Source organism: Neopelma chrysocephalum, unplaced genomic scaffold, assembly GCF_003984885.1.
Source record: "Neopelma chrysocephalum unplaced genomic scaffold, ASM398488v2 Primary Assembly neopelma1_23, whole genome shotgun sequence".
Taxonomy (NCBI): domain Eukaryota; kingdom Metazoa; phylum Chordata; class Aves; order Passeriformes; family Pipridae; genus Neopelma; species Neopelma chrysocephalum.
The window spans coordinates 34,334,244-34,360,542 of NW_020897691.1; the positions used below are offsets into that span (position 1 = coordinate 34,334,244).

General features: G+C 38.8%; 2 protein-coding genes across 11 annotated transcripts; one reads left to right on the forward strand and one right to left on the reverse strand.

Annotated features, from left to right (window-relative positions):
• The first annotated feature begins 1,351 nt into the window (after positions 1-1,351).
• Positions 1,352-24,029, forward strand: TUBE1 (tubulin epsilon 1). 10 transcript variants are annotated; one of them, XR_003535805.1, is made up of 15 exons: positions 1,352-1,430; positions 1,507-1,580; positions 3,608-3,660; positions 5,596-5,671; positions 6,236-6,351; positions 7,368-7,489; positions 8,765-8,952; positions 9,760-9,935; positions 10,693-10,833; positions 12,327-12,467; positions 13,369-13,543; positions 14,776-15,275; positions 16,680-16,819; positions 17,497-17,765; positions 21,869-24,029. XR_003535805.1 is itself a non-coding variant. In XM_027693093.1 (13 exons), exons 1-13 carry the CDS (start codon positions 1,406-1,408, stop codon positions 21,886-21,888), a joined length of 1,422 nt encoding a protein of 473 aa, XP_027548894.1. In that variant the 5' UTR covers positions 1,352-1,405; the 3' UTR covers positions 21,889-24,029. The 10 variants fall into 10 exon arrangements, 4 of the variants coding, with proteins under 4 accessions (XP_027548894.1, XP_027548899.1, XP_027548864.1 ...); XR_003535809.1 differs by having other exon boundaries at positions 17,601-17,765; XR_003535807.1 differs by lacking the exon at positions 17,497-17,765.
• CCN6 (cellular communication network factor 6) lies at positions 16,651-24,157 on the reverse strand. The gene is made up of 5 exons (XM_027693110.1): positions 24,071-24,157; positions 20,586-20,862; positions 19,984-20,226; positions 17,379-17,572; positions 16,651-16,955 (listed from the first exon to the last, which is right to left on the reverse strand). The coding sequence occupies exons 1-5, from the start codon at positions 24,131-24,133 to the stop codon at positions 16,674-16,676; spliced, it is 1,059 nt and encodes a 352-aa protein (XP_027548911.1). The 5' UTR covers positions 24,134-24,157; the 3' UTR covers positions 16,651-16,673.
• Between the last annotated feature and the right edge of the window lie 2,142 nt (positions 24,158-26,299).

Sequence of the window (26,299 nt, forward strand, 5' to 3'; positions counted from 1 at the left end):
TTAGTTTATAAAAGAAGTGTTTGAGACAGTATTACTCTTTTCATGCTAAACATGCCTATAACACTAAAGTTATTGGTCCTTCACAACTTCATACATGGCACTTGAGTAACCTTGGGCCACTCAGTACTTTTTCTTAAGAATAATACTAATTTCCAATAGATGGATTCTTCTCTTTCAATTAAGTTTTAAAAAATTAGTGTATATCTATTTCTTGTATACAATACATTATTAGATTGTACTGTACAATATTTTATTTGCTGCAGTACGAACATAATCTTTCCAGGAAAGTTTTTCAAAATAGTCTTTTGCTATAACTTTAGTTTCCTGTGGACCTATAATTAATCTCTACAGGATCCTAGGTCATGTCCAGGAGCAAATAAAGGATTAGGAATTTCATTTAGCAAATTTTGTTTGCACACTAGCACTAGAAATAATATATTTGGGAAAAGATTATTTTGTTGGATAGTTTTAGCCATAAAACCTAATGAACTGAGTTGCACAGAAGTGCTTTTGTTCTCCCACAGGAAGCAGAAATGCCATCTGTGCCACAAGACAGCTTTCTGCAAGCGACTGCTTTGCTTATCACACATTCTTTACTGGTTTAGTGGTGGATTTGGCAGTGCTGGATTAACAGTTGGACTTCATGATCTTAAAGGTCTTTTCCAACCTAAACGGTTCTATGATTTTGCAGCTTAGCTGTTCTGGACCAGTTTTGCTGTGCTGAGACAATAGCATCTCTACATTTTTCATTATTTTCTTTTTTTATTCCTGAAGCTCAACATATGGGCAAAAGCACCTCCCAGTTGGACTGTGGAAAATTATATGCACAAGAAATACGAAACTGAGCTTAAAGAAAAACATAATGTGCGAGCCTGGTGGGAAGATGCATTACAACAGAATTTCCGAATGACCACTTTTTCACTTAATTTTTAATTTCTATTTTCATACCGTTTGGCACATTTCACACCATATTCCTGAACTATGAATTTGGGGAAAATAAAATGCTTCTTATCGCACCACTTTTAGCCATAAAAGATAATGAACTGCACTGTATGGAAATATTTCCAACTCGGGATATTCCGTGATTGGATTACTTGTTTTCCCACACAAGGACTTCATTTTAGGTCTTTGCTGAGTCTCCTATGTCTGAGAGCCTGCAGCTCCTCACAGGTTCACTCTCACGACTACATCGGGCGCCTCAGCACCTCACCACTTCCACAACTCCCCTGTCGCCTCACACCCCCCGGCGCTCCCTAATGGGATGTTCCACTCGGGGCGGGCAGGGGGCGGGCAGGTGGCGGGCGCCCGAAGCCAAGGCAACGGGTGGGACGTTCCACCGCAGGAACTCAGGGGGCGCGGCTTCCGGGCGCCCACTTCGAAACGGCAGAGCGTCGCCGGCCCCGCCATGACGCAGTCGGTGGTGGTGCAGGGTAGGGAGTCTTGGTTCCCAGAGCCCCCCGCCGCTGCACCGTCCCTGTGCCTGAGCCATGTCTCTCCCCTTTACAGTGGGACAGTGCGGGAACCAGGTGGGCTGCCGGTTCTGGGACCTGGCGCTGCGGGAACACGCCACCGTCAACAAGGTAAGGGCGCCGCTGCCGCCGCGGCTCCGGCCGCCGCTGGCCTGGGGCGAGCGCTCTCGCCGTGGGGAGGCAGCGGTGCCCCTGCGCTCCCTTCTGCCTTCGTCGCTGTGACTGCAAAGCTCTGTGTTTGTTTGATTAAACTAAGGCCGCTTCACTGTGAACAAAACTACCCCCAGGTTCTTGTGCCTTTTAACTAGTCATAAGTTTAACTATCAAGAGACCTTGATAAGTCAGAGGGCTGGGCAATCACCAACCGTATAAAGTTTCAACAAGGGAAAGTGTTGGATTCTGCACGTGGGATGGGACAAGCCCGGATGTACGTACAGACTGAGGAATGAGAGGCTAGAAAGCAGTGCCACGGACAGGGACCTGGGGGTCCTGGTGGATGGCAAGTTGAATATGAGTCAGCAGTGCCCTGGTAGCCAGGAGGGCCAACCATGTCCTGGGGGGCATCAGGCAAAGCTCACTAGCTGGTCGAGGGACGTGATTGTCCTGCTCTGCTCTGCACTGGGGCAGCCTCACCTTCAATATTGTGTGTAGTTTTGAGCACCGCAACATAAAAAAGACAGTAGGCTATTAGAGAGCGTCCAAAGGAGAGCCACGAGATGGTGAAGGGTCTGCAACGGAAGCCATATAAGGAGTGACTGAGGTCATTTGGTCTGTTCAGCCTGGAGAAGAGGAGAATGAGGGGAGACCTCATTGCAGTCTACAACTTCCTCATGAGGCGAAAAGACAGAGCAAGCACTGAACTCTTCTCTCTGGTAACCAATGATAGGACCCATGGGAATGTCCTGAAGTTGTGTCAGGAGAAGTTTAGGTTGGCTATTAGAAAAAGGTTTTTCACCCAGAGGGTGGTTGGGCACTGGAACAGGCTCCCCAGAGAAGTGGTCATAGCATCAAGCCCGACAGAGTTCAAGAAGCATTTGTATGATCCTGTCAGGCATATGGTGAGACTCTTGAAGCGGTCCTGTGTAGAGCTGAGTTGGACTCGATGATCCTTGCAGGCTTCTTCCAGCTCAGAATATTCTGTGATCCCTAATTCCAGTCAGGTTTCTCCAGCCTTTCCACCTTGAAAAGCCCAGGATGTCTCCCTACAGCCGGCATTACCAGATTTGAGGCAGTAAGTGACAAGAGAGGACTGTTTAGTGCAAGTTCTTTGCCACTGGCAGTAAAGCAGAAGGGCAGCCCCCCAAATTCCCCATTTTAGCTCGTGCCGTAAACTTGCCATACAGCTGTGCTAAAGAAAATAGCACTGTGAAGAGGGCATAGGATTGTGCTGAGTACCTTGAACAAAATCACGCTTTCCTTGCTGTTACTATAAAGATACTGTTTCCTAGTTAACACAATATATTAATGGATAATGATGAGGAGTGTTCAATGCCTTCTCTAGAAGCAGCTGTAAAACCGCAATGGGTGAAGTTCGTATTGTGTGTGGAGAGTCTTTTGGTTGTAGTGTAGTACGTAACAGTGTCTTCCAAATTCTCCCTCACCAGGTCTTGAGTATGGTAAGCAATCTGTAAATAATAATGTTAAAGTATTTTAACTTGCCAGGTCTCTTTAGCTTTATGGCGGGGTAAGTAATTTGCATGCTGCCTCTCAGCAGGGATTTTTGGAATCACTGATGAAGTGTAATGTGCTTTCCTTTTCACAGAACTTCATGGGCATTGAGCCCATGATGAACTGAGTGTTGTGTAAGTGATGAACTGAGTCAGCTAAACAGCAGCTATTCAATTTTAATAATTGCCTTGGGATCTTCAGTAAGCTACTACAGTTGTCTAATCTTGTGCTGAAAAATTAATTTTCTAGTTATGTCCTCCTGTCAGTTTTTAACAACAACCTGATTTTTCAGTGAAATGTTCTGTTTAGAGCTGACTAGAGTTAGCTGGATTCAACATAGATGTTTACTCTGTTTTGAGTGGTAAGGTTTGACAAGCGACCTTCAGAGGTCCCTTCCAACTTAAATTATTTTATGAAAAAGCACTGAGAATTTTTGACGTTGCACATCATTTTGTGTTGTTTCCTTTTAGAAAGGAATTTATGATGAAGCCTTAAGCAGCTTCTTTAGGAACGTAGATACAAGGTAAGTTGTCTTATCAAAAAGCTCATGAGTTTAACACAGTGGATCCACACTTCAAATGTCTTCTCTTAACCTAAGTTATAATTTTCTTTGTTTCAAGTCATACTTAGTTTGTGCTAGGAAAAGATTTTGCTTTTTTTGTATTCTTCTCAAAACCCTATCTTTACATTTCCTTTTTAAGTATACTTGCTTCAGTAGTTAAAGATGTTGAAAATTTGGGTTAACCAATGTCTTAAGAGCATTCAGTCATCTCTTATCCATCCAGTTAGAAAAATCCTTGCAATTTGCAAGAATAAAATGTGCACTTGAATATTGCTGTTGTCTTTAAATTAATTAAAAAGGATTTGACCAACCTCTTTTTTCTTCCATCATATGACAAGGTCATAGTACAGCATGTGATTTTAATTAAAATGGCATTGAAATACAAGTTGTTTTATCTCAAGTTTTACTTCTTTGAAAGAACAATGCAAATGCATTGGAGTTTATGATTGCCACTCCTTGTGGGTATTTCCTGGAATAACTTTTTTTTTAACCAAGAAAATTTGAGTATAAAAAATGCCCATGTTTCTGTACGAGCCTGATGAAACCATCAAATTTTTAATTGGGGGGTCAACTGCAATAGAAAAAATCTGTTTTCTTTCTGAGCAGCCTGGTCTAGTGGAAGGTGACCCTGCCCATGGCAGAGGGGTTAGAACTAGATGGTCTTTAAGGTCCTTTCCAACCAAAACCATTCTGTGGTTCTAGGAACGTGGAGATTTTTTTTAGCAATTGAATCCAAGTGATTGAAGGAATGGTCTCTCATGAAAGATCACAAAGACAACAGGAAGAAAAAGAAGTGTTGTTTTGGGGTTGGGTTTTTTCCTCTTTGAGTTTTGTTAGTCCCTGAAGAGAAATAGAACTTCTCTAGGTGTATTTAGTGCTGCTATAGCAGACTCATATAGGTGTTGTGTAGGCTAGAGGAATCACATGAGTACTGGAGGCTGCTGTGAGCTGTTCAGCTAATGAGAAGTGTCTGGAGTGCTTCTTTGAGTGAGAAGATGGAAAATCCTGGAGGAATTCAGCACAGCCCCATACTCTTTTCCCCTCATTTCTGATGGGACTGAGTAGGGTCAGAACACTGGCACTGTAGCAAATTTTAGCTGATATTTTGGGAGTATTATTGTGGTGGAATGTAGAATGGTCTAAGACATACTTTAGGCTTGGCCAGCTCCCAAATTAGGTAAATAACTGAGGGGAAAATTAGATCCATCTCCCCGTATCCCTGCCTTTTTTCCCCTGTGTTCAGTATAGTTTGTCCAGACTGGAGTATCTCATTCTTTGAGTGCAGAAGCACCAGCATTAGTTGTTGAAAAAATATGATTGTAGCACAATGCGTAGTCTCCTATGTTGGCTCAGTACAACCAATCCTGGGAAAGAAGTAGCTATGTCATCCCAGCATGATTTCTGAACTGGTAAGTCTTAATAGCAAAGTAAGTCAAAAAGTAAGTGCTGTGCTAGTGCAGTAACACGGGTTTCACACCTGAGCAGAAGCACAGTGTTGTAACGACCCCCACTGAAAACCTTGTGGGGCAACTTGGTGCACTGTGTTCAATTATGTGATGCAGATACACATATTACATGCTGATAAAAGATAATCCTTTCCAGTTTTGGCAAACTGTAGAATTCCTGCAGAGGCTGTATCTGAGAGTAAACATTCAATGCTTCTCTTTTCAGCTTCCTGAAGTAATGCTTAGGCTATTTCTGACTGAGATTGTGTCCTGTAATTGCATTACTTCCGGGAATTGTGAGTTCTTTCTTAGCAGTATGTTCAGGGTGTTTCTGTTTGTTTGCATTGTCATACTCCTCTGAACACAAAATATTAAAGAGAAAATTTTATTATGTTATGTATTTTCTGTTATGAATCTGAGCTTAGATTTTTCTGTTACTGTTTTTTTTCAGAAGTGGTGGTGACGGTCCTGGTATTTACAAAGGAAAAATCTGCTCTTTAAAAGCACGAGTAAGGCAATCTATAAAGGTCATTCTTTTTACATTGCATATTTACATCCAACTGTGGGAATTTTCATGAAGTCCTTAAAATTGCATACAGGTTTAAATACTGCTTTGAATACTGCTTTGAATTAGAATTTCTAATAGTAACTTTCATGATTCATTCAAGTAATACAGTTTCTGCCAGTCTTGTTGTGTAATTTAAATTGTAATTCCAATAAAATTATTGCAGATATTAGTAACTAAGTATTTATTTGAATTCTCTTAGTGGGTTTCCTTAGGCCACTTTAAATGATTTAAGACGCAAGAAAACTTACTGTAAGGTCTTCATTTCTAACTATCAGGGCAAAATATTATAAAATTTTAACAAAATTTCATTATCTGAAATGCTGTCCTATTGAACAACTTCTGGCAAATCAGCTAAGGTTAATCTAGTTGGTCTCCTAGTTAACAACTGGGAAAAAAAAGGTTTCTCTGGAGCAGAGTAGAAACAGTATACCTTTTATATTGTAAATAATTTTATATTTCTTAGTGGGTTATTTCAAGGGTGGTTTGCTTACTGACTGAATTTTAATTCTTTCTCTTCTCAAAGGCACTGTTGATTGACATGGAGGAGGGTGTGGTAAATGAAATTCTGCAGGGACCATTGAGGGATATGTTTGATAGCAAGCAGCTTATCACAGATGTTTCTGGTTCAGGAAACAACTGGTGAGAACCTCTTCAGAACACATTTCTTAGCAACTAATTAGATGGCATTTGAAAAGGGAAATGATAACCGTAGCTTTCTGTTTCGTTCTGCACCTGGGCAGCTGCAGCATTTTACCAGCAAACTTGGAGTCACTGTTGCCTGGAGGAGGGCTTTGAAAAGGCTTTTACAGAAGGATAATTTTGCTGATACACCATTTTGTCTATTTTTTTTCTTCCTCTTTTTTGATTTTCGTTTCAAAAGAACATGCTTTTTATTTTTGTTTCTTTGGTATTCAGCTGCTTCCATTGCTCAGTCTAAGCCATAATCTAGTTTGAGACTGTGCAACTACTGTGGAAATGAGATATATGAACAAACACATTTCTGATTTCTAAGCACCACAGAGTCTGGCTTTGTGCGTCTAAACTACATTCCCAAAAAGAGAAATTCAGAAAAAGATTGATTAACATAACGAATTGCAAATTTTCATGGAGATCCTAATGTGCCTCTAATAATATTCAGTGCATTACAGACTGGAAAGCAAATCATCAGCAAATGTGCCAAAAGAGAGGGCAATACAGGGAATAAAACATCCTGTAACTTCACCATCTAGTAGGCATGTGTATGGAAAATGAGCTGTTTGGGTTTTTTTTTAATTACTGGTATCATTTGACTTGCACAGTACTCAAAGGAAGATCAGTACACATTTTGCATAGGGGTATCCTTATTGTTAAGGAGTATATAATTTTCATTTCATTATTACAATTAGATCATCCAATCCAGTTTATTTCCTGATCGGTACAAAATAACAGTGCATGCTCCAAATGTGAACTTAGTGCTGCTTGCATCCTCAAAATTAAAACCATATCCTGACTCCCATATTCTCATTATGTAGACACAGCTTGGAAACTCTCACAGATGAGGTGTTGCACCCAGCTTTGGACTCTGAACTCTAAACTGTCAAATAGAAGGAGATAAAATAAAAAATTGAAAGGTTGATTGTTGGAATATTTTTTTAAAATACTTTTTATATCCTCAGGGCTGTAGGTCATAAGCTATATGGCTATCAGTACCGGGAAAACATTGTGGAAAAGCTGAGGAAAACCGCGGAACATTGTGACTGTCTGCAGTGTTTCTTTATAATTCATTCCATGGGAGGTGGTAAGGAATGTCTTTATAGTGAGTATGGTTGCAGTAGCCACAGATGAAAAAGAAAAATATGTATCTTGAAAAGAAAATAAATATAATAATTCACATTGTTCAGAATGCGTAATAAAAAAAACACAGACCAATTAAGTGGACCTGTAATGATTTATTACTTATTTTGTTAGACCACTAAGGAGCCCTAATGTGTTACCCAGAGCAAAAATGCTGCTAAAATTTTAAATATGACGCAGTGGATGGATCAAGACAGGTACCAAAGACAAATAAACTCCTTGGAATTACTGATCAGAAGAAGGGTCAGTGGCCTCTGAACACTGATGTCGTTGTAATCAAGTTGATTTTAATCATGGGGAAAGCGTTTTCTGAAAGGCTTGAAGGAGACTTAAAATGTTGCTTTAGAAAAATTTTGTTTTTCTGTTTTCCTTCCACATAATTCTCTTGAATCCAATCTAGTTACTTTGTTAGTAAGTCAAAAGGGAGAATCCTTTGCCACTAAGCCTTCCTACCCCAGAAACCTGGGAGCAGCATGTATTATAACTGGCTATGATGTGGAAAAAGACACAGAAAATAGCTCTAAATATGAAGCAAGAGCTCTGTCAAGGGCCTTTTTTGTGGCCGTTTGCTTAATTTCAGAGACCCTGCAGATATTGTTTCTATTATTACAGAAAGTTGCTGTCTTGTTCATAAGAATAAATTGTCTACCACTGAGAATGTAGCTGCAAATTCAGAAAAAGATCACAGTTCAGTTCTCAAATTTGAGCTCAGTGCTGTGTTCTTAGTGATAATGAGGAAAAAAGCTTGTGTGCTGGTAGAAAGGGATGGTTCTGTTTTGACTGGAGAATGAGAAAACTTTATAAAGAAACCCTAAAAGGAAAGAAAGTAATTGTTTGGGGCAGTTCAATGCTTTTAAGCAAATGTTTTGTTTCAAAATCCAAATAAAAATTTTAAAATAAGAAATAGAAGTACCAGCTTGGAAAATGTTGGTTACATAATAGGACTTTTTGGATTGCAGAAATTTTTGAGATTGTATACTTCATCCTGAGTGTTATACTGTGGAAAATACTTTTTTTACTTAATTATTTTCCTGTCTAGGAAAAACCTTCTTGCCTTAAGTTACGTTTGAGTAGCCTCCACTGTCAGCCAAATATTTCAGAAAATATTCATTAACATATATAATTGGAAAGTTGTATGTCTCCAATATATGAGTCTTAGGGCCTAAGATAACATGGGGAACCTTTTATCTTCTCTCATTCTGTTTTCGTTCATAATTAGGGACAGGATCTGGTCTTGGAACTTTTGTACTAAATTTGCTTGAGGACGAATTCCCAGAAGTGTATAGATTTGTTACTTCAGTTTATCCCTCTGGTGAAGATGATGTTGTTACTTCTCCATATAACAGTGTTTTGGCTATGAAGGAGCTTAATGAACATGCAGACTGTGTGTTACCAGTAGAGAATGAAGTAAGAATATTATATTTCTGTCTTTTTTTTTTTAATTAGACTGCGCAAAGGAAATCTTTCTCCCTTTTCTGTTTTGATTTGAATACCAAGTCTTTAAAGAATAATGTAATTTTTAAAGTAATAATTAAAGTTCTAAGTCACTTGCAGGCTTTTGAAATGAACATGAGTATCACTAAAATGTTGCTCTGCATCTTCCAAGTAGTCTAGAGTGAATTTTTTTGTCTTTTTCAAGGTAAACATTGAAAAGCTTCTATTTACTGAGACAGTGTCTTCTTTTAGCAATCATTTTGTGCGTAGTATTGATAGTGTTGCAAGAGAAATGACAAACCACTCCAAATTCCAACAGACTTAACTGTGCTGATTAGTGATAGGAGAACCATAGGCATACCTGACCTTGCAAAGCACTAGACTCATTTGAATCTAACTTTGGTGACTGTCTTGGTGTTTGTTTACGAAAAAAGCAAGAGAAAGTGATATATAGTTAGAGAATATATTTTTCCTTTCACAGGTATTATGGAAATTTAATATTCATTTTTAGAGGATAAGGATTTTAAACAGTTGAATAAAATTCAAATTTCTGAGTCAAGCTTTATACATACTTGTGACATGTAAGGAACAGGCTTTTAGAAACACTTCAGTCAACTGGAATTGCTCAAAAGTTGGACTTAGATGTATCAAAGGTATAATCTTTGAGCTAACAGTACCATGTGTTGGCTTTTAGGATTAATAGAAGTGAAAAATTGGGGTACTGAATTTGCAAGTTCTTTGCTCAAGACTACTTTCCTTTTTTTTTTTTCTCTCTCAAAGTCTCTGTTTGATATAGTTAATAAAATTAATCAGATGATCAATTCTGGGAAGCTGGGGTCAACCTTGAAGCAAAACAGCTTGGTAACATCAAGTGCAGGCAGTGTAAAAACTCTCCAAGAGAAGCCATTTGATGCAATGAATAATATCGTAGCCAACTTGCTGCTGAACCTGACAAGGTAAAGTTACAGGTTATTCCTCTGTAAAAAAGTAGTATTGCTGGAGGTGGTGTTTGCTGCAAATATGCAGATCTGGATCAGCTCGAATAATATAAATTGATTTTCATTTGATATGAGTCTTCTCTTTTTAAGAATTGGTTACTAGATGCTGAGGTACTTGGAAGTATTCAGATTGTAGTGGTGTTGCTTTAGCCATGACAGTCTTAAAACTGAAGTAAATTTGTAGGCAGAAGGATATTGTTTTCCATTAGTGCTTAGTGGAGCCCAGAAAGGTTTGTCTTTCTAGCCCAGTTGTATTACATTATTTATAATGTCAGATCATTTTTGCTCCTAAGTGGTCTATTACTGCAAGAAATATACTTCTGGGGTATTGGCCTGTTTTTCTTTTAAACAGCTTGTCAGGAATGCTAAGTCACACATGTTTTATTATAGCTTGTTTAGTAAAACTGGTATTAATTAACTGGTATTAATCAACTATGTCCACATACTGAAAAACAGTGCTAAAGACTGCAATTGAGAAACAAGGTCTTATTCTTGATGATTTATTGTTCTTTAATGAGAAGTATAAGTAAATAAGATTTAGCACTGATTCTGCCAGATTTGAAAGTTTTGTAATTATACGTGAAGGGTTTCTTGAATGCTGTGTTTTACTGTTTTGTTGTACAGAACAGTTGAAAAATAGATTTAATGGAGGTTTACGTTATAGAATTGATTTCCTTGGTTTATAATAGTTTTATAATGGTTTGTTAATTTTCAGCTCTGCTAGATTTGAAGGTTCCCTAAACATGGATCTTAATGAAATCAGTATGAATTTGGTTCCATTTCCTCGACTTCATTATTTGGTTTCAAGCTTGACTCCTCTGTATACGTTGGCAGATGTTAATGTACCTTCTAGAAGGTAGGAAAAAATATTATGGGAGTTTCACATTTAAAGCTTAATTTCTGAGTCTTCCATAGTTCTCATTAAAAAATTTCATTTTGTAGCAAAACTAAGGGTGGAAGTTGTAAAACTGTTAAGTCTGCCACATTTTCAAATTCATCCTGTTGATTTTTGGAACATCTGTTGTCTCTTTTCTCTGTAATGGTCGAGCCAGTAAACTTGACATCTTTTTAATCTCTGCTGGGAAATCCTTTTTGGAAAAATTTATTACTTAGAACCCACACCACAAGTTCTTTTGAGTAACAGTTTGCACTTGACTGACAAAATACTGTAAAGACAAACAAGGAATTAAACTAGACTCTTTGGGAAGTAATGGCATCTTAATTGAGTCTGGAGGTACAGTGTGCCTGTTTATCAACTTATTGTAATGGTAAGCTGACACTTGTAAAGTTCTTTGAGCTATTTATCCCTCTGACATAGCAGAAAAATAACTGGTTAAAATAGATTTTACTGGGTTTAGTGAATTAGGTTCAGTCAGCAAGAGGTCCAAATGATGATAGAAGCAACTAAATGATGATAGAAGGAACTAAAGGTAAGCGATGAAAGTATGCAAAGCAGAGGAGAGGGCAGGACCACCCCTATTCTGTGATAGCAAGTTGTGACAATCAGTTGTATCTGTTGAAAACATTCCTTGAGGAGACAGTACAGTGCTGGGGGAAGGAAGCATACTATCGGGAGATGCTCAGTCAAGGATGTCTCAGAATGAAGTGGGAACAGTAATATTTTTGTTCCTTTATTTAGTTATTTTTTTTGTAATAGGCAGATTGTGGCAGAGGTGATATAAGAAAAAAGAAATAGAGGTGATGAATGCAGAGAGTTTGAGACAAATGGAAAGAATAGCTTAGATGTTGTGGGTCCACAGGAACGTCAAGACACTATCTTTGATATCCCACAGTACAGTGAAACTTGCTTAAGGAAGTGAAGAGAGAAAAAATATGATCAGCAGTCATGCGTGATAAAATTAGAATAAGTAGACAAGTATGTATACTGTCTTTTCCTAAATCATTAATCGAAATCAATACCATTCTATGATTCATTGATCCTTTTAAATAATGAATTATAATAGGCAGATAACCAGTTCTGTAAGGGTCAGCAGCACTTTGATATTCCTTGTCAGATCCTTCACTGTGAGGTTGTCCATTCAAATTGTCTTAAGACCTTATAACTATTGACCTCAAATTGCCTTTATAAAGGCAACTTCTCTGACTCAACAGTGGCTTGTAACATGAGGGAGAAGAGTAAAAAATGGATCCAGTGTATTTTTAAAAACTTGCAATGCCAAAATATGTATATGTAAAAGTTTGAATCTTTTTCCTGTGATTTATGGTCCCAGGTTAGATGTACCTTTATCTACAGAATTTTATGAACTTTCAAACCCTCCAGGTGGGTGTTCTGAAAAGCTTTCATATCCTACTTTAGCAAGAGTAGATAACTGTTTTCTTTTCACCTAGGTTGGATCAGATGTTTTCAGATGCATTTAGTAGAGATCATCAACTAATTCAAGCAGATCCAAAGCACAGCCTCTACCTTGCCTGTGCACTTCTTGTTCGAGGAAATGTGCAGGTTTCAGACCTTTGCCGAAATATTGAAAGGTTTGTAATACCACACAAAGTAGTCATGGGAAACTGTTGTCAGTCATCCAGAGCACTCCAACTTTTCTTTTTAAGAGTTTCCATACAAAATCAGTTTACTCAGAAATATTTTTCTGAATTTTAGAAGGGAAGAAAATGTAATTAACTTATGCAATGAGTGAGAATAAGTCACAGCATTCCTGGATTTCCAAATAAAGGGAGCTGACTAGATATCCCTGTACTGCTCCTCCCTTTCTCAAAAATGCAAAAGAAAGCAAAGCCCAACCTTCCACGGGTCTCCTGACAGTAAAGAATGTTGGAGGAGTAAGTTCTGTAGTAGAAGTTTGTTTTTACTGAACGGAAGATATCTCTCTTTCATGGTTACTTTCATATAGATAGGAAATCATCCTTATTTTAACAACTCTGTATTGTTAGCACCCTCTTTCTACCTTTTACACTATTGACCTACGTAGATATAACAGGAAAGGCAGGCAAGCTTCACATACAGAAGGGAATTTATAGGCAGACAGGGAAGCATGGGGAAAATTTCTGAGAATCTAAAGCATTTAACTTATTTCAAAACTACAGGTGAATTGATTGTCCCCACAGAGTATTAAGCTGCCCCTTTCCTAAATTTCAGAGGGCTTGCAGTCTCTTTTATAGAAATAGGTACTTGTAACTTCACTTTTCAAATCCTGATATATTAAATTAACAAAACAGAATTGGTGTTTGCAATTTGACTTTCAAACAGACTCAGTGTTTTAGTCTGAAGTCTAAAATGTCTTACTCACAATGATAGTTATAACTGTCCTGCTTTGTTCTGGAAGCTTAAATGTTAACCTTTTCAGATTGTTCATTAAGACAGAAAACTTAGCCTTCATGTTCTTTACATTCCTTAGGTAACTAAATTTTTGTGTCACAGGTTAAAACCTTCTCTGCACTTTGTTTCCTGGAATCAAGAGGGCTGGAAAACTGGTTTGTGTTCAGTACCTCCTGTGGGCCATTCCCATTCACTTCTGGCTTTAGCAAACAACACCTGCGTAAAACCAACTTTCATTGAACTCAAGGAGAGATTTATGAAGCTCTACAAGAAAAAGGTGCAACTCTTATTGTAATATCCGTAGTCACTAATCATTAGCATCTTGTGTTATTGAGAATCAAATCTTAGTATGGCAAAGGACTGCTTAAAATTAACAGCCCAAGATTTTTATTTATGTTACCTGAAAAGGAGCCATTCCAACAGCTGCTTCTTAAAAAGCGTAAATCCCTTATTAATCTGTACCTACCTGACAATGTCACAGAATCATAGAATGGTTTGGGTTAGAAGGGACCTAAAAGGTCATCTCATTCCAGCCCCCCTGCAATGGGCAGGGATACCCTCCACTAGACCAAGTGTCTCAAAGCCCCATCTAGCCTGGCCAGGAACACTTCCAGGGATGGGGCATCCACAGCTTTACTGTGCAGCCTGTTCCAGTGCCTCACCACCCTCTAAATAATTTCTTCCTCATATCTAATCTAAATCTTGATTCCCACCAAGCTTTTCTCTCACTTCCCTTCCTCAGCAGGACAGGAGGAATATGCAATGAAAAACTTGTAGGTCAAGATAAGGACAGGGAGATCACTCACCAGTTACTGTCGTGCAAAACAGACAGGGAATATTATTTTAATTTACTGCCAGTGAATAACAGAGTAGGACAGCAGGAAATAAAACCAAAACTGAAAACACCTTCATCCCCACTCCTCTCCCTTCTTCCCAGTCTCGGAATTTCACTCCCATTCCTTCTTTCCTGATCTTGGTGTCTGCAGGGCTGTTTCTCTCACAACATCCTAAATCCAATCTCAGCTGTTGTGCATCCTTTTTACCCCTTCTTAAATATGTTGTCACAGAGGCATTGCCAGCATCACTAATGGGCTCAGCTTTAGCCAGTGGCAGGTCCATTCTGAGCCAGCTGGAACTGGCTCTGTCCCACATGCCGGCCGCTCCTGTTATCTTCTCACAAAAGCCACCCCTGCAGCCCTGCACTCCCCCTGCTGCCAAAACCTTGCCGCATAAACCCAATAACACGGTTTGTCCCCTAGGGTACACCTGACCAGTATGAAAAGATAGATGTTTAAGGAATCAGGAATATCAATTGTGATTCCATAGAGGATTGTTACTAAAGTTGTGAAGTGTTTAAACAAGGGGTGTCATGACATAAGTCTTTAAGTCTCCTTTCTACAGTGCTTGCACTTCCCCCTTCAATGCAGGCTAAATGGTACTTACTGAGCCAAAGCAATTAGGGGCCAAGAAAAATGATAACACTGAATTATTTTTTTTTTATTCTTGTAGGCTCACCTTCACCATTATCTGCAAATAGATGGGATGGAGCAAAGCTGTTTTTCTGAAGCTATGTCCTCATTGTCTGATCTAATAGAAGAGTACAATGAACTGGATGTGACAAAAGGTGGGCCTAGAACAGACCCATCAAGACTGAAGATAGCTGTTTAAAGAAGGAAAAACTGCTCTTTATTTTTTTGTTTAAAAAGAATGAAACACTTCCGTAAGCATCCAGCCACTTCAGTTAACCAGAATGACTTGCAGCATGCCTGACTGTTGTAATTTCAAAGTGGGACCAGGATAATGGCTTTCTCAGCTCAAGAGTTGTCATATTAAGTGATAAGCCCTGCCTGTAAGAAAGATTTGACAGCACCTAATTATAGCTGATATCAGTAAGAGCAGTAATCCTAACTGTGGAGTAAATTGACACACCATATGCTGTGAAGAGAAGGAAAAGAGGTTTTAGCAGCCAAAAATGTAATTCTTTTCTCAGACTTTACAGTAAACTAAAGGTAGGCCTTGCTTCAAAGAAAGATCACCATTGCTAGATTTGGTTTTTAATAAGCAGCTATGAAGAGAAGAAAAGCTTATGTAGTCTTTTCAAAGATGAAAGCAAGTCTCTAATGAAACTGCTTTCTTAAGCTTTACGGTGGACATTTCAGAATGCTCTAAGCTATGTTCATCATTTTAATATTTTTGCTTCTATGCTGTACTTAGCTATATTAGAGCATTCTGAGTTGATACCAAAATTAGCAATATCAGAAAATTCCACAAGATAAATTTGTTTCAAGTATTATACTTGGAGTATTAATTAACATATTATTTTAATGATTCATATTTATGAATGCTGAGTTGCACTTGATAATGAGATAATACACTATACCTCTGACCAAAACATGCACTTATAATGAAGTTATATATATATATATATATATATGTAAAGAATTATAACGACTGTTTGGAGAACAGAGTTTATAGACTTGAAAGAAGGCAAGTAAAATAGATGTTTTAATATTTATAATTATCAGGGTAAGCAGCTTTTTATATTACAGTAAGAACTTTTACAAAATAGAATATACAGCTATTTCCAGTTGCTTACCAACCTTGGCTGTCTTAAAACAGCAAGACTGGTGAACTGCTACAGATCAGAATGGATCAATACAATGATTTCTTGAAGCTTGAAGTCCTTCTAGCAGAGTTGGAGTGGGGGTATAAGTAAGCACAATTTTCAATGTATACGTCCAGAAGCATTCAATAAAACATTGTGCTAGCATTTGTTGAGAGCATTTTTTAAGAAAATGTTCTAAAAATAGTTTCCTTGAAATGTTGCATCTATTATCTGCAGTTGCCTGCCCACTTTTTTAGTCCTTTACACATGCATTGTTTATATTCACAACGCTAGAGAAACACTATCTGCTGCAAAAAGCAATCTGAGTTTAGAGTTGAATTCTTCATTTCAAACAGCACTGATGTGTTTTACTGTTGCAGATACATAGTCGAAAAGGTTAATTTAAGAATCAGGAATGATAGATGAAGTATTACAGGGTAATATTTTTTCTAATGGGTTAGAATGTTTTTTTTGTGGGCAGCACCTTGTTACAGTGAGGCATGAAGCTGTCTTGCTGTGCCTTTCTAATTACCAGAAGTTCTTGTTTGGACAGTACTAGTGTTACATGCATCCTTCCTAAGAGTGTATTTCCCCGTATAAAAACAGTTACATTAAAAAGATGCACTCTTGCTTGTGTTTTCCAGTGACATTTAAAAAATGAGTGAGTATTCACTTATATTATTTCACTGTTTATACTGCCATACATAATATAAACACTGCTGTGGCAGAGGGTTATGCTAACGCTTCTGGGTGTGAATGTGCTTTTGCATTGTCAGTGTGTTACAGTCAGTGGTGTAACTTCTCATAGGACTTTGAGTTCCGAAAACATATCTCCTGGAGCTCTGCAAATCCTCTGACATACGCACGATGTTATCCACATCATCTTCCACTTGAAGAAGCCTTCATTGGGACACTCAAACTGTACAGTGATCATTTTGGACTTATTAGGTATGCAGCACCTCTTGTCCAAGCACACCCCACAGAAAGTTAGTCTGTAGCTTTGAGTAGTTGAGCATCCAGAAAAAACTAGCTTCTCTGCTCTTGGAAGCTGGAATGTCGGTTGACATGTTTTTCCTTTTGAAATCTTTAATATTAGAACAAAGAAAAGCCTGAGTTTTCTACACATTAAAAACAGACCATATAAGAAATAGTTGCAACATTTACTTAGAAACATCTTAAAAGCTAGTCTTAAACTAACTTGGTCTGAAACTGCCTTATTTTTTCCTTTATCAGTCAACAAATAGAAAATACTTTTGGAGTGACTGTGCATCAGGACAGCACTAGCAGCACATCTATAGCAGGACATTACATTCTTTTGCTTGAAATTACACACCTGTAGTTTACTATTGAAGCCTGAAGATTGAATGTAGAAAACATAAGAGTTATTTTAAAACCCTTAAAAAAGAAAGAAGTAAATGTTTTATTAGTAGTTGCTAATACATCCATTTTTCCACTAGCTCCAGTATTTTCATTTTCTATTAAGAAATAATTTTATATTAGAAAATACCTTTATTTTCTTCAGCATATTAGTCAGACAAGGCTGGATGAAGCATAATCTCTTTTCTTTTTTCATCTCACATCTTCTGTTGTCGTTGGTCACTCTGCTGGATATGCCTATGCCACAGGTCCTGGAGCAGGGTGTCCAGGGAGTTGCCTGTACAAGGCACTTTTTCTTCAAGACTAGCGGTAAGCTTCTGTAAGCTAAGACAGCAATATATTATTTGTGCAGCAGAACAGACCCAAAAGGATGAATTGAAAATACAAGGATAAGACTTTGATTTCTGTTCCTGAAGGTACTTCTGGAGATAAACGTAGAAATGAGACATAAATAACATTATTCAAAAGCCAGCTGAGCTGCTGTTAAACTTTACCGACACTGGATACTCAGATCCTAGTAAGGACTATTATATTTCATATGTTATGTGACTCTCCAGTTCCGTGTAATGGAAATGTTATGTGGAGAGGGTTATCTGTGGAATTTTTATGGAATGTCCAGATTTTTTTTATTTTATTTCAGGCCAAACATGAAATTCAGCTTGTAAAGGGCTGCTGAAAACATTAATGTTCGTTTCTTTGTAGATACTGTGAAGACTTTAGAGTTCGTGTTGAGGAATAAAATACTCTAATCACTTCTAGATATCACCAAAAAGCCTGTTTTTCTGATGGATGAGGCCTGGATTAGGTGGAGTACACTTAAAAAAAGAAATAGAATTGCAGTGGAAAAGTTCATGGTGAAACTCTGCAAAAAAACTGTGTGGAATCTGGACATTTATGTAAGAGCAGAGGCAGAATTACCTGAAATTTCCAGAATTGCTGTCCGCGTTCCAGAATACCTGGAAAGTAGACAGCAATTTAAAGATCTCATTGAAGCAAGCAATTTAAAAGCCTTTCACAGAACTGCAACAAATAAAGGGAAGCTAAATGGTTGTTTATACTTGGTATATTTTTTAAAGTATGACCTAGTTACATCCTTATGTGTCTGAATTAGGTAAATCCAATTGAAACAGAAAGCTAGAAAACAAAACAAGAGCAGTAAAATGAAACTTAGCACTTATCCACACTAACGGAAAAAGGACTTTTCAAAACAGATATTGAGCCATCCATGGAGTTCATGCACAAGTTGACATGATACTTCTGCTGGTCTGGGAAATGGAAAGGGAAAGACTTTGAAACAATTTCAAGGTGTATTTCTTCAGAAGGTTCCTAAAGAACAGCATCCTTCAGCATGTACAGCCACCACAGGGACAGGGTGTTAGGTCCCTGAACTGAGCCAACAGGAAGCATTTGCAAGCTGGGTGTCTTTTCTCAAGGTTATTCTGCACAGTTGATTCAAATTCTGGAATGAATGTTGGCTTAATACTGTTCTCCAGGTATCCGAAATATATCTCCCCACAAACCCAGTTACTGTATGTCAAATGGTCAAATGGTTTGGTTGCCATTGTTTTCAATGTGTTCTCTCTTGAATCAGATTAACACTGTTTTCTAGAAAACAAATCACTCTTTGCTTGACATCAGTTGCCTTACGAAATGCATGTTTATACAACAACATTAAGGATATTTCTCTTAAAAGGCTTTGATATTAGATATAGGTATTGTATCATAATTTTGAAGTAGAAATTCTTTTTTATTTTTGCTAACTTGTATAACCATTGCTAATCTGTGAGAAGCTGTCCAAACTGAACTTCAGATTTTGTAAGCGGGTCTATTTATCTGCAGATTGACTTCTGTGCATCTGTCTGTTTACTCAGCAGCCTTTGAAGGTTTTCTGATAAGCTTTGCAATCCTTTTAGTTTTATTTTATTGACCCATGATGATGATTCAAGCTGCCACCAAATAAATGGCTCAGCTGTCTGGTACCCGTATTGGTTGTAATGAAGATGACTTTCACCATGGAAAGTTGCACATGCACAGGGGAGGAGATGGCACGAGCTTAGGCAGCTGTGGCCAGGGAAGGGCCAGGATAGCTGCTTCTGTCATGGTGCTTCGCTAAAGTGAAAAATAAAACTACAGGGTTAGCAGCAGAGCAAGAATGAGGTTAAAGGGAATATCAACTAACCCTGGCAGAACTGCATGGACAAGCTTGTGGATGTTTTTGATCAGACTGAATAGAGAAGAAAGTAAGGGGGAGTGCTGTCCTTACAGTGACCTCAAATTTGTCAGGAAAGCCACTAAGGCAATTTTTATCATTTTCTGCTTTCTATTGGAAGAAGAGGCCTGCAGCATGTTAATTTATGTATGTGAAAACCAAGACTCTGTACCACCAGAAAGCAGGAGAAAATGAGACAGCTCCCAAGCTGCGAAATGGCTGTCCACCAGCATCTCTAATTGGGCTGATCTGATGAGTAATAAACCTCTGCAGAATGATGCTTTGCCCAATCCCCTGGTGACAGAAGCCAAAAGCCTTTTTGCTTTTCACATTCATTAGGTTTAGAGAAAAGAGTCTGTGACCTGAGAGTAAGAGGGATAAGTGGGACAGAACAGTCACCCTGGCAATGGCCTTCAGTAAGAACTGAGAAAGTGCCAGTGTGTTGCCTGTCTGGCTGCTGGAGTCAGGGACACTAAATGCAGAAAGGCTCGTGTACAGAAAAGTTTACCGGTGTGGCCAGGCTCACCTGACATTAGTCTGTAGTTGGTTGATTGAAGCTGCTTGTGCTGTCCCAGGCCACAAATAGATTGTCCAGGCTTCTTTCTGCCCATGACCCTGGTGCAGGGACTCACTGCTAGTCTTGGTGTGAATACAGGTGTACATCCAATTGCACCACTGACACACAGGCACTTATAAAGTGGGTTAGGCTGGAAGGTCTGCCCGTTGGGATAATAAACTCCATTGAGCTCACATCCTACAGCTACCAAATCTGAAAATGGTGAACAACAGTTACTAACACAGGAGGAGCACATGGATCTTGCTTAATAGAGTGCTAAAATGTGGTCAGCCATAAATGTGGTCAGCTCTTTAAATCAGTCATCAACATGTCTGCCAATAACAGGCTTGTGCACAATGAACTGGTTTCACTAATGCATATGCAGGTAAGTTTGAAGCCAGTCCCAGCACTACTCTCAGATTCTCTGATTGAGCAATCAGAGAACTAAATTGGGATAAATTGCTTAGCACAGAGCTGTACAGCACCTGCAAGCAGAATTTTCCTCCAAAACTGTTTACCTGTATGGTCCCACCCTCCTGCATTTCAAGAAGGAAACGTGAAAGAAAACTTACATGCACACACGCCTTTTTCATACCTAGGCTCGTCTTCCGAGTAGTCACAGTAGAGACCTTTATGGGGATCACAGATGTCTGCTTCATTGCAGGGCTCTCCCGACTGCTTGGCACAGACTTTACAGCAGCCACAGCCATCCTTCACCAGGCTTACCCCAGGGGTGCAGGCTGGCACAGGCGGACATCTGCATGGCCAGTGACAAACCTCCTTGCGCTGGTGGACTTCACCAGTTTCTGAAGGTTTATCTCCAGGCTGCACTGGCGGGCTGTGGAAAAACTTACACACAGTGGGATATTTTGAGCGCTGAATGCATTATGTGTACGTGGAATAGCATAAAATGAAGCTGAGGTGGAAAACACTGTCACATTGGATGAAGACACATAACATTTCTCATCTCATGGGATTGAAAAGTGAAAGGCTGTGAGTTTGGGTAAGAGGCAGAGGACCATCTTCATCCACTGTCATGGATTGAGGTGTACTAACAGTGAGCCTGGCCTACTGCTTGCACAAAACACAATTCATTGGTCTCTCCTTTGCCTTCCATAGAACAAAACCTATAGTAGAACTGAAGTAGAAAAAACAGTGTTTTAAAGTAGGTGGTTTTATTTTAAGTATTCCTTCCTACAAACTTTTTATCAAATTAATTAACTTTTGATTCCTCACATAGTTTTATAACCAGCCACAGTCCTGTGTGCCAGTTCTGATGGCAAAAGCCTTTTAAAATAATGAACCTCTTTTGAATGTTATTTTTGGTCTAAAATTTGAATAGTTGTTTGGGAGTACGCATTATAATATTTACAAATTCACTTGTGCTACACACAAAAATTTAATCCTAATAAAGGAGGCTAGTAGTTGTACTGAGCTTAATAGGTTGCTTACTAAGAGTGTATTTATTTGCATGACTAAGTCCTCATTGAATCCAGGGCTTATGGAGCAAAGACATATCTCATTAAAGAGATTTGTATCAGCAGTAAGAAGTCGAGATCTAGCCAGAATTTACTGTTTTGCACATTCTGTCTCAGAATTCATGGGGGGTTTTGTTGTTTGGGGTTTTTTTAAGTAGAGGAAGACCTAAGTAGTTCTTGATTGGTTTATTTTTCTGAGGCATGGGGGAGATTTAAGTCAGCACAGAGTGTGAAAGGATCTATTTGAGACAACTATATTCTGTCTGCATTTTTTAAGAACTACATCTAAAACATAACACTTTAGATCTTAGCATTAGATCTTTTCATGCTGCTGATTTCAGCAGAAATGCAGATCATGCTATATTTATTCTCCACAGATGACTGGTTCCATAATTAAGTGGAGGCACACACAGCACTTGGCCACTATACAACGTAAGGCCTGGGAGCCCCTCTCATCAAGCAGCTCTGACTGCCCAAAGAGCAAAAGGGCAAGACAAGATCCAGCCCCTCATCAGGTACCAGTATCACCATCAAGCTTGCAGAAAAAAAATAAAATATGTAGCCTATATTTTTTTTCTGGGCATGTGAAGCCCAACCTATCAGTTTTTCTCTGTTCCTCCAAACCGCAGGGCTCTACTGATATAGAAATCACCTCCAGCAGAGATACTGAGGGAAAGCTCAGGAAGGGGTCATTCAGCTGGGTTTCCTTTCTGCTCAACTTTCAAACTGCAAATCTCTGCAGAATTCAGCATTTCATATGTCATAGCCCATGGAAGCTCTCACACTATAATTTACTGCATGCAGCAGTAAATGACCTTTTAAAAGCCTTTTTTCTAGCACTAATTTCCATTTTTCGTGGTCATTTACAACTATACTTAAGATATCTTAATCCACAGCTACTAATGAAGCTCCAAAGTAGTAGCTTTCAAGTTCCTTTGGCTGAATGATTTTTAAGATAGATATTAATTTACACAGGCAATTCTTATAGGAAATGAAAATTGAAGAATGTCGTGTGGCATTCCATGCAGCATGAAGAAGATAGTTTAATAAATGTGTAATTTTGCAAAAGGATTTCTTCTAATCCTTTCTACCTAAATGCAGCAATGATATAGAAGCAACTAACTTAAGTGTACTTTTTTTTAGGCAGCTAAGCATTTCCTATAAACCATAATGTTAATTTGATGAACATGTGCATTGAAATGTAAAGCTTCTTGAAGGATCATTATGGAAACAAGACACACAGGTGTACCTATACATTTAGCAGTATTCAAGACTGTATGGTCAGTTTAGGAAACACTTCCTTGCTGGTTTTTTTCTTTTTAAGCAGAGTATTATTATTATTATTATTATAATCTGGCCATGTGCCAGCTATATGAGGTTATGTGGCTTGAGTCAGACACCACATTTCAAAATGGGTATGTGTAGCAGGAAGTAATCTTACGTGCTTCAGCCAATATGTTTAATTTGTATTACAAATTAAAGAATGCTTTAAACCTACAGAATTCTACCTAAGTGATTTTTCTCTCTTCTTTTAGGAGAAGATGTCAACTGAAAGGTGTGAGACTACAAAGTTCCCCAGTAAGAAAAAACACCATCAGGCAAATATCTGACAGTTTTAGCAGTGGAATTACCGAAAACTTTGGTTTAGCTGAAAAATCTTGAATATTAAGTTACAATGAAAATGTAAAGTTTGCTTGTCAAGTTTACAGGTCAAATATTTTTCCAATTTGTGCTTCCCCGAGTTTCTATACCAAAGCTATTCACATCACAGAAGCCCCTTGCATACTTTTCCTGATCTTATGGGCAGATCAGAAAATGAGACCATTGTGTAGGTACCCTTCATGTGTTGTTTGTTTTCTTATGTGTTAAAGATTGAACAAGGTCAGTATGGCATAAATAAGCAAAGAGCAGAAGTAGGCAATGTATTATCGCTAATGTTCAGTTTTCTTAGTCTGGCTCTAAATATGCAGAAAGTTAGCGGAGGGAGACAATCATTTGAAAATTCTCCATTTGACACTCATCTTGATCATAAAGGACAAATTTTCAAAATTGAGTAAATAAATAATGAAACTGGCCTTTGACGCAAATACCTTTACAAAAAGCTATCACTTAAAATTTTCTTATAAGAGACAAAGCATAACACAGCCCAGGTGCCTTTCTCTTTGTAAAACTAGCCTGAAGTCAGACCGCTGTGTGTATGTATACATATTTGCACACACATATATACATAGATATATGAAATATGAGCATAAGGAATACTTCCTTATGCATCAGATAATCATTTGTGCTTAAATTTAAAAAAAAAAAAAAAAGGCAAGGTCACTGGCAATTTAAGCTTCCCTAACACTTTTTTTCCCACTAAATCATATTAATGTACAGAGAGAAAAAAACCACCAAAATCAGGACTGATGCAGTAAATAAGCTGCAAATGAAATTTACTCAGGAATAGGGAATGGCTGCTTATTCTTTATGAGGAATTTGCTTCTCTGAAATTTAATTTGTTGTTAAGCAAATAAAAACTTTTAACCAGAACAAGGTGAAGAAGGGAGAAATCTTTTTCTTCTTTTTAATGAACTTACCTGTTGCGTACAAGGGATGATGAAGATGGTGGGAACAAGGAGCCACCGCATGTTCCTGCACATTCAGAAGTGAAACTGAGAGATAGGGAACAGGCTGAGCTGTGTCAGAGGAAGCACTGAACACAAAGCTCTCCTCTGTCTCCCTTGCCAACCCTACTTTCCCCAGCACATGCACGAACACATACACGCATTCACACTTGAAATTCTCCACTTCATACAGAACCAGCTTCATACTGAAATTTCCAACTGGTCTTTTCTCTGCCCAGAGCTAGAATACAGATTTTCACACCCTGCTTGATCCCATCCAGCTGATTCAGCCAGACTTAATTGAGGTCAGGTGGGGTGACATCTGATTCTTGAAATCTTGCTACTGGAAATGTAGTGTTATTATTGTCTTTAAATCCATATTACAAGAATTTCTGAAATCTGAAAGGCAGAGCTCCAAATACATGCATTTTTTGAGAAAGAGAAAGAAGAGTTTCTTGAAATTTCTGATCAATTGTGCCTAACAAATCATAGCATAAAAATTAACAGTCAGTACATGCTTTCTAAATACGGAAAGATAAACTATAGTGTGTTATAATGCTACTGCATGTTCTGCACTGCTTATTTCTATGGAATCCTACTGGGCAAGCCCAAACTATAATGTACTTTTCCCTGAAGTATGCACCTTGTCTTACGGTTGTGCCACCACCTAAAGACAATATTGTTCAAATCTTCAAATTTCCTCCCCCCTAATACTATCAAGGTGATGTGCTTGATTTTTAGGCTAAAAGGTGAGAGTCTCCAGGATAACATAAAACCCCCAGCCCTGCAGCATCGATGTTGGTGTTGCCCTGGTGAATGCTCCTCCTCTCCTTTGCATTTGTCCTTGCTTAGGCACCTCCTGTGAAGCCCAAGCATTACTAGGGGAGGCTGCCAAAGACCACACTCACAGCAGCCATGTGTTAACAGAGGCAGTAGTAGGAGTATGGAATCAAATCCAGAACAAAAAATTCTGTTTTGCTCCCAGACTTGGAGGACCACATGCTCTCCGCATGCAGTTACAAATGCACCCTGAACTGCCCTTCCAAACTCTTGAGGAGTCAGCTGTAAGCCGCTGAAAATCTACTTTTCTTTGGCACAACCAGTTTGTCACATAATTCAAGATAAAGTCCAGGCAGTACCTAGGTGACAAGTGGATGCTGCAGATCAGTTCATTCCAGTGATGTTTCTCTGCATGTGCAGCAGTGCAGACCGGGTCTGACTCAAGTCTTCCTTGCGCTTCCCATTAAAATCTTATGAATGTAGACCCAGGTTTCTCAAACATCTCTTCTGAATACTATCAAAACAGAGGTTTTTTCATAGAATCAGAAGATAATTGAGGCTGAAAGAGACCCAGGGGATCTCTAGTCCAATCCCTGCCCAAGCAGGGTCAGCACTGAGATGAGACTAGGTTACTCAGGGCTCTGTCTGTTTGGATCTGGAAAACCTCCAAGGGTAGAGGCTGCCAAATCTTTCCTGACAGCCTTTCAGAGTAATGCCAGCTGTCTGAGGAGGTTCCAGATACAGTTTTCTCCTGCAGCCCCAAAGACAACCGTCTCACTCTCCTGTCTGGAAGAAGTGAGGAAGGTCAGAGGACTAGCACATCGATTCTCGTCCTCCTGGGACTGCAAGGGTAGCACACAGCATTCATTTGTGCTGTTCCTCTTTGCATTGCAGAAATAAAACATGTGGCCAGTGTAGAACTGGGAATGCTCTGTGTGAGCTGGCAAAGACTGGTCTGATGTGGATAATGGTCCCCAGTCTTGGGAAACAGGAGACAGATGTTTCTGTGGGACTAACCTTTGGTTTTATATGGTGTATTTTGTTGGAATTACCCAGATAACGTGATATCTTGAGCTTTAGAGAGTGAGACTTTGAAACTGAGGTTTGAGTATAATTAAGCTGATTGACAGAAAATATGGGTTTGAAAGGAGTGGGAGGAATGGTACTCCCTGAGGAAGACATTCTGGTGATAGAACACATTAAAATGTGATTTTAGGTGTCTGGATGGTTGTTCACGTGTGCAAAGTAACCAGTGTACTTCAGCCCAAAAAGGGCCTCCTGCTAGGAGCAGGACCCCTGCTGGGACCGCTCGGGTCTCCAAAGCAATGCCATGCCTTCACTGCCTTTCCCTAACAAATACTTTAAATGAGACTGTCTGGACCTTACAGTACCTGCAGTACCGACCCCTGTTGCAGGGTTCAA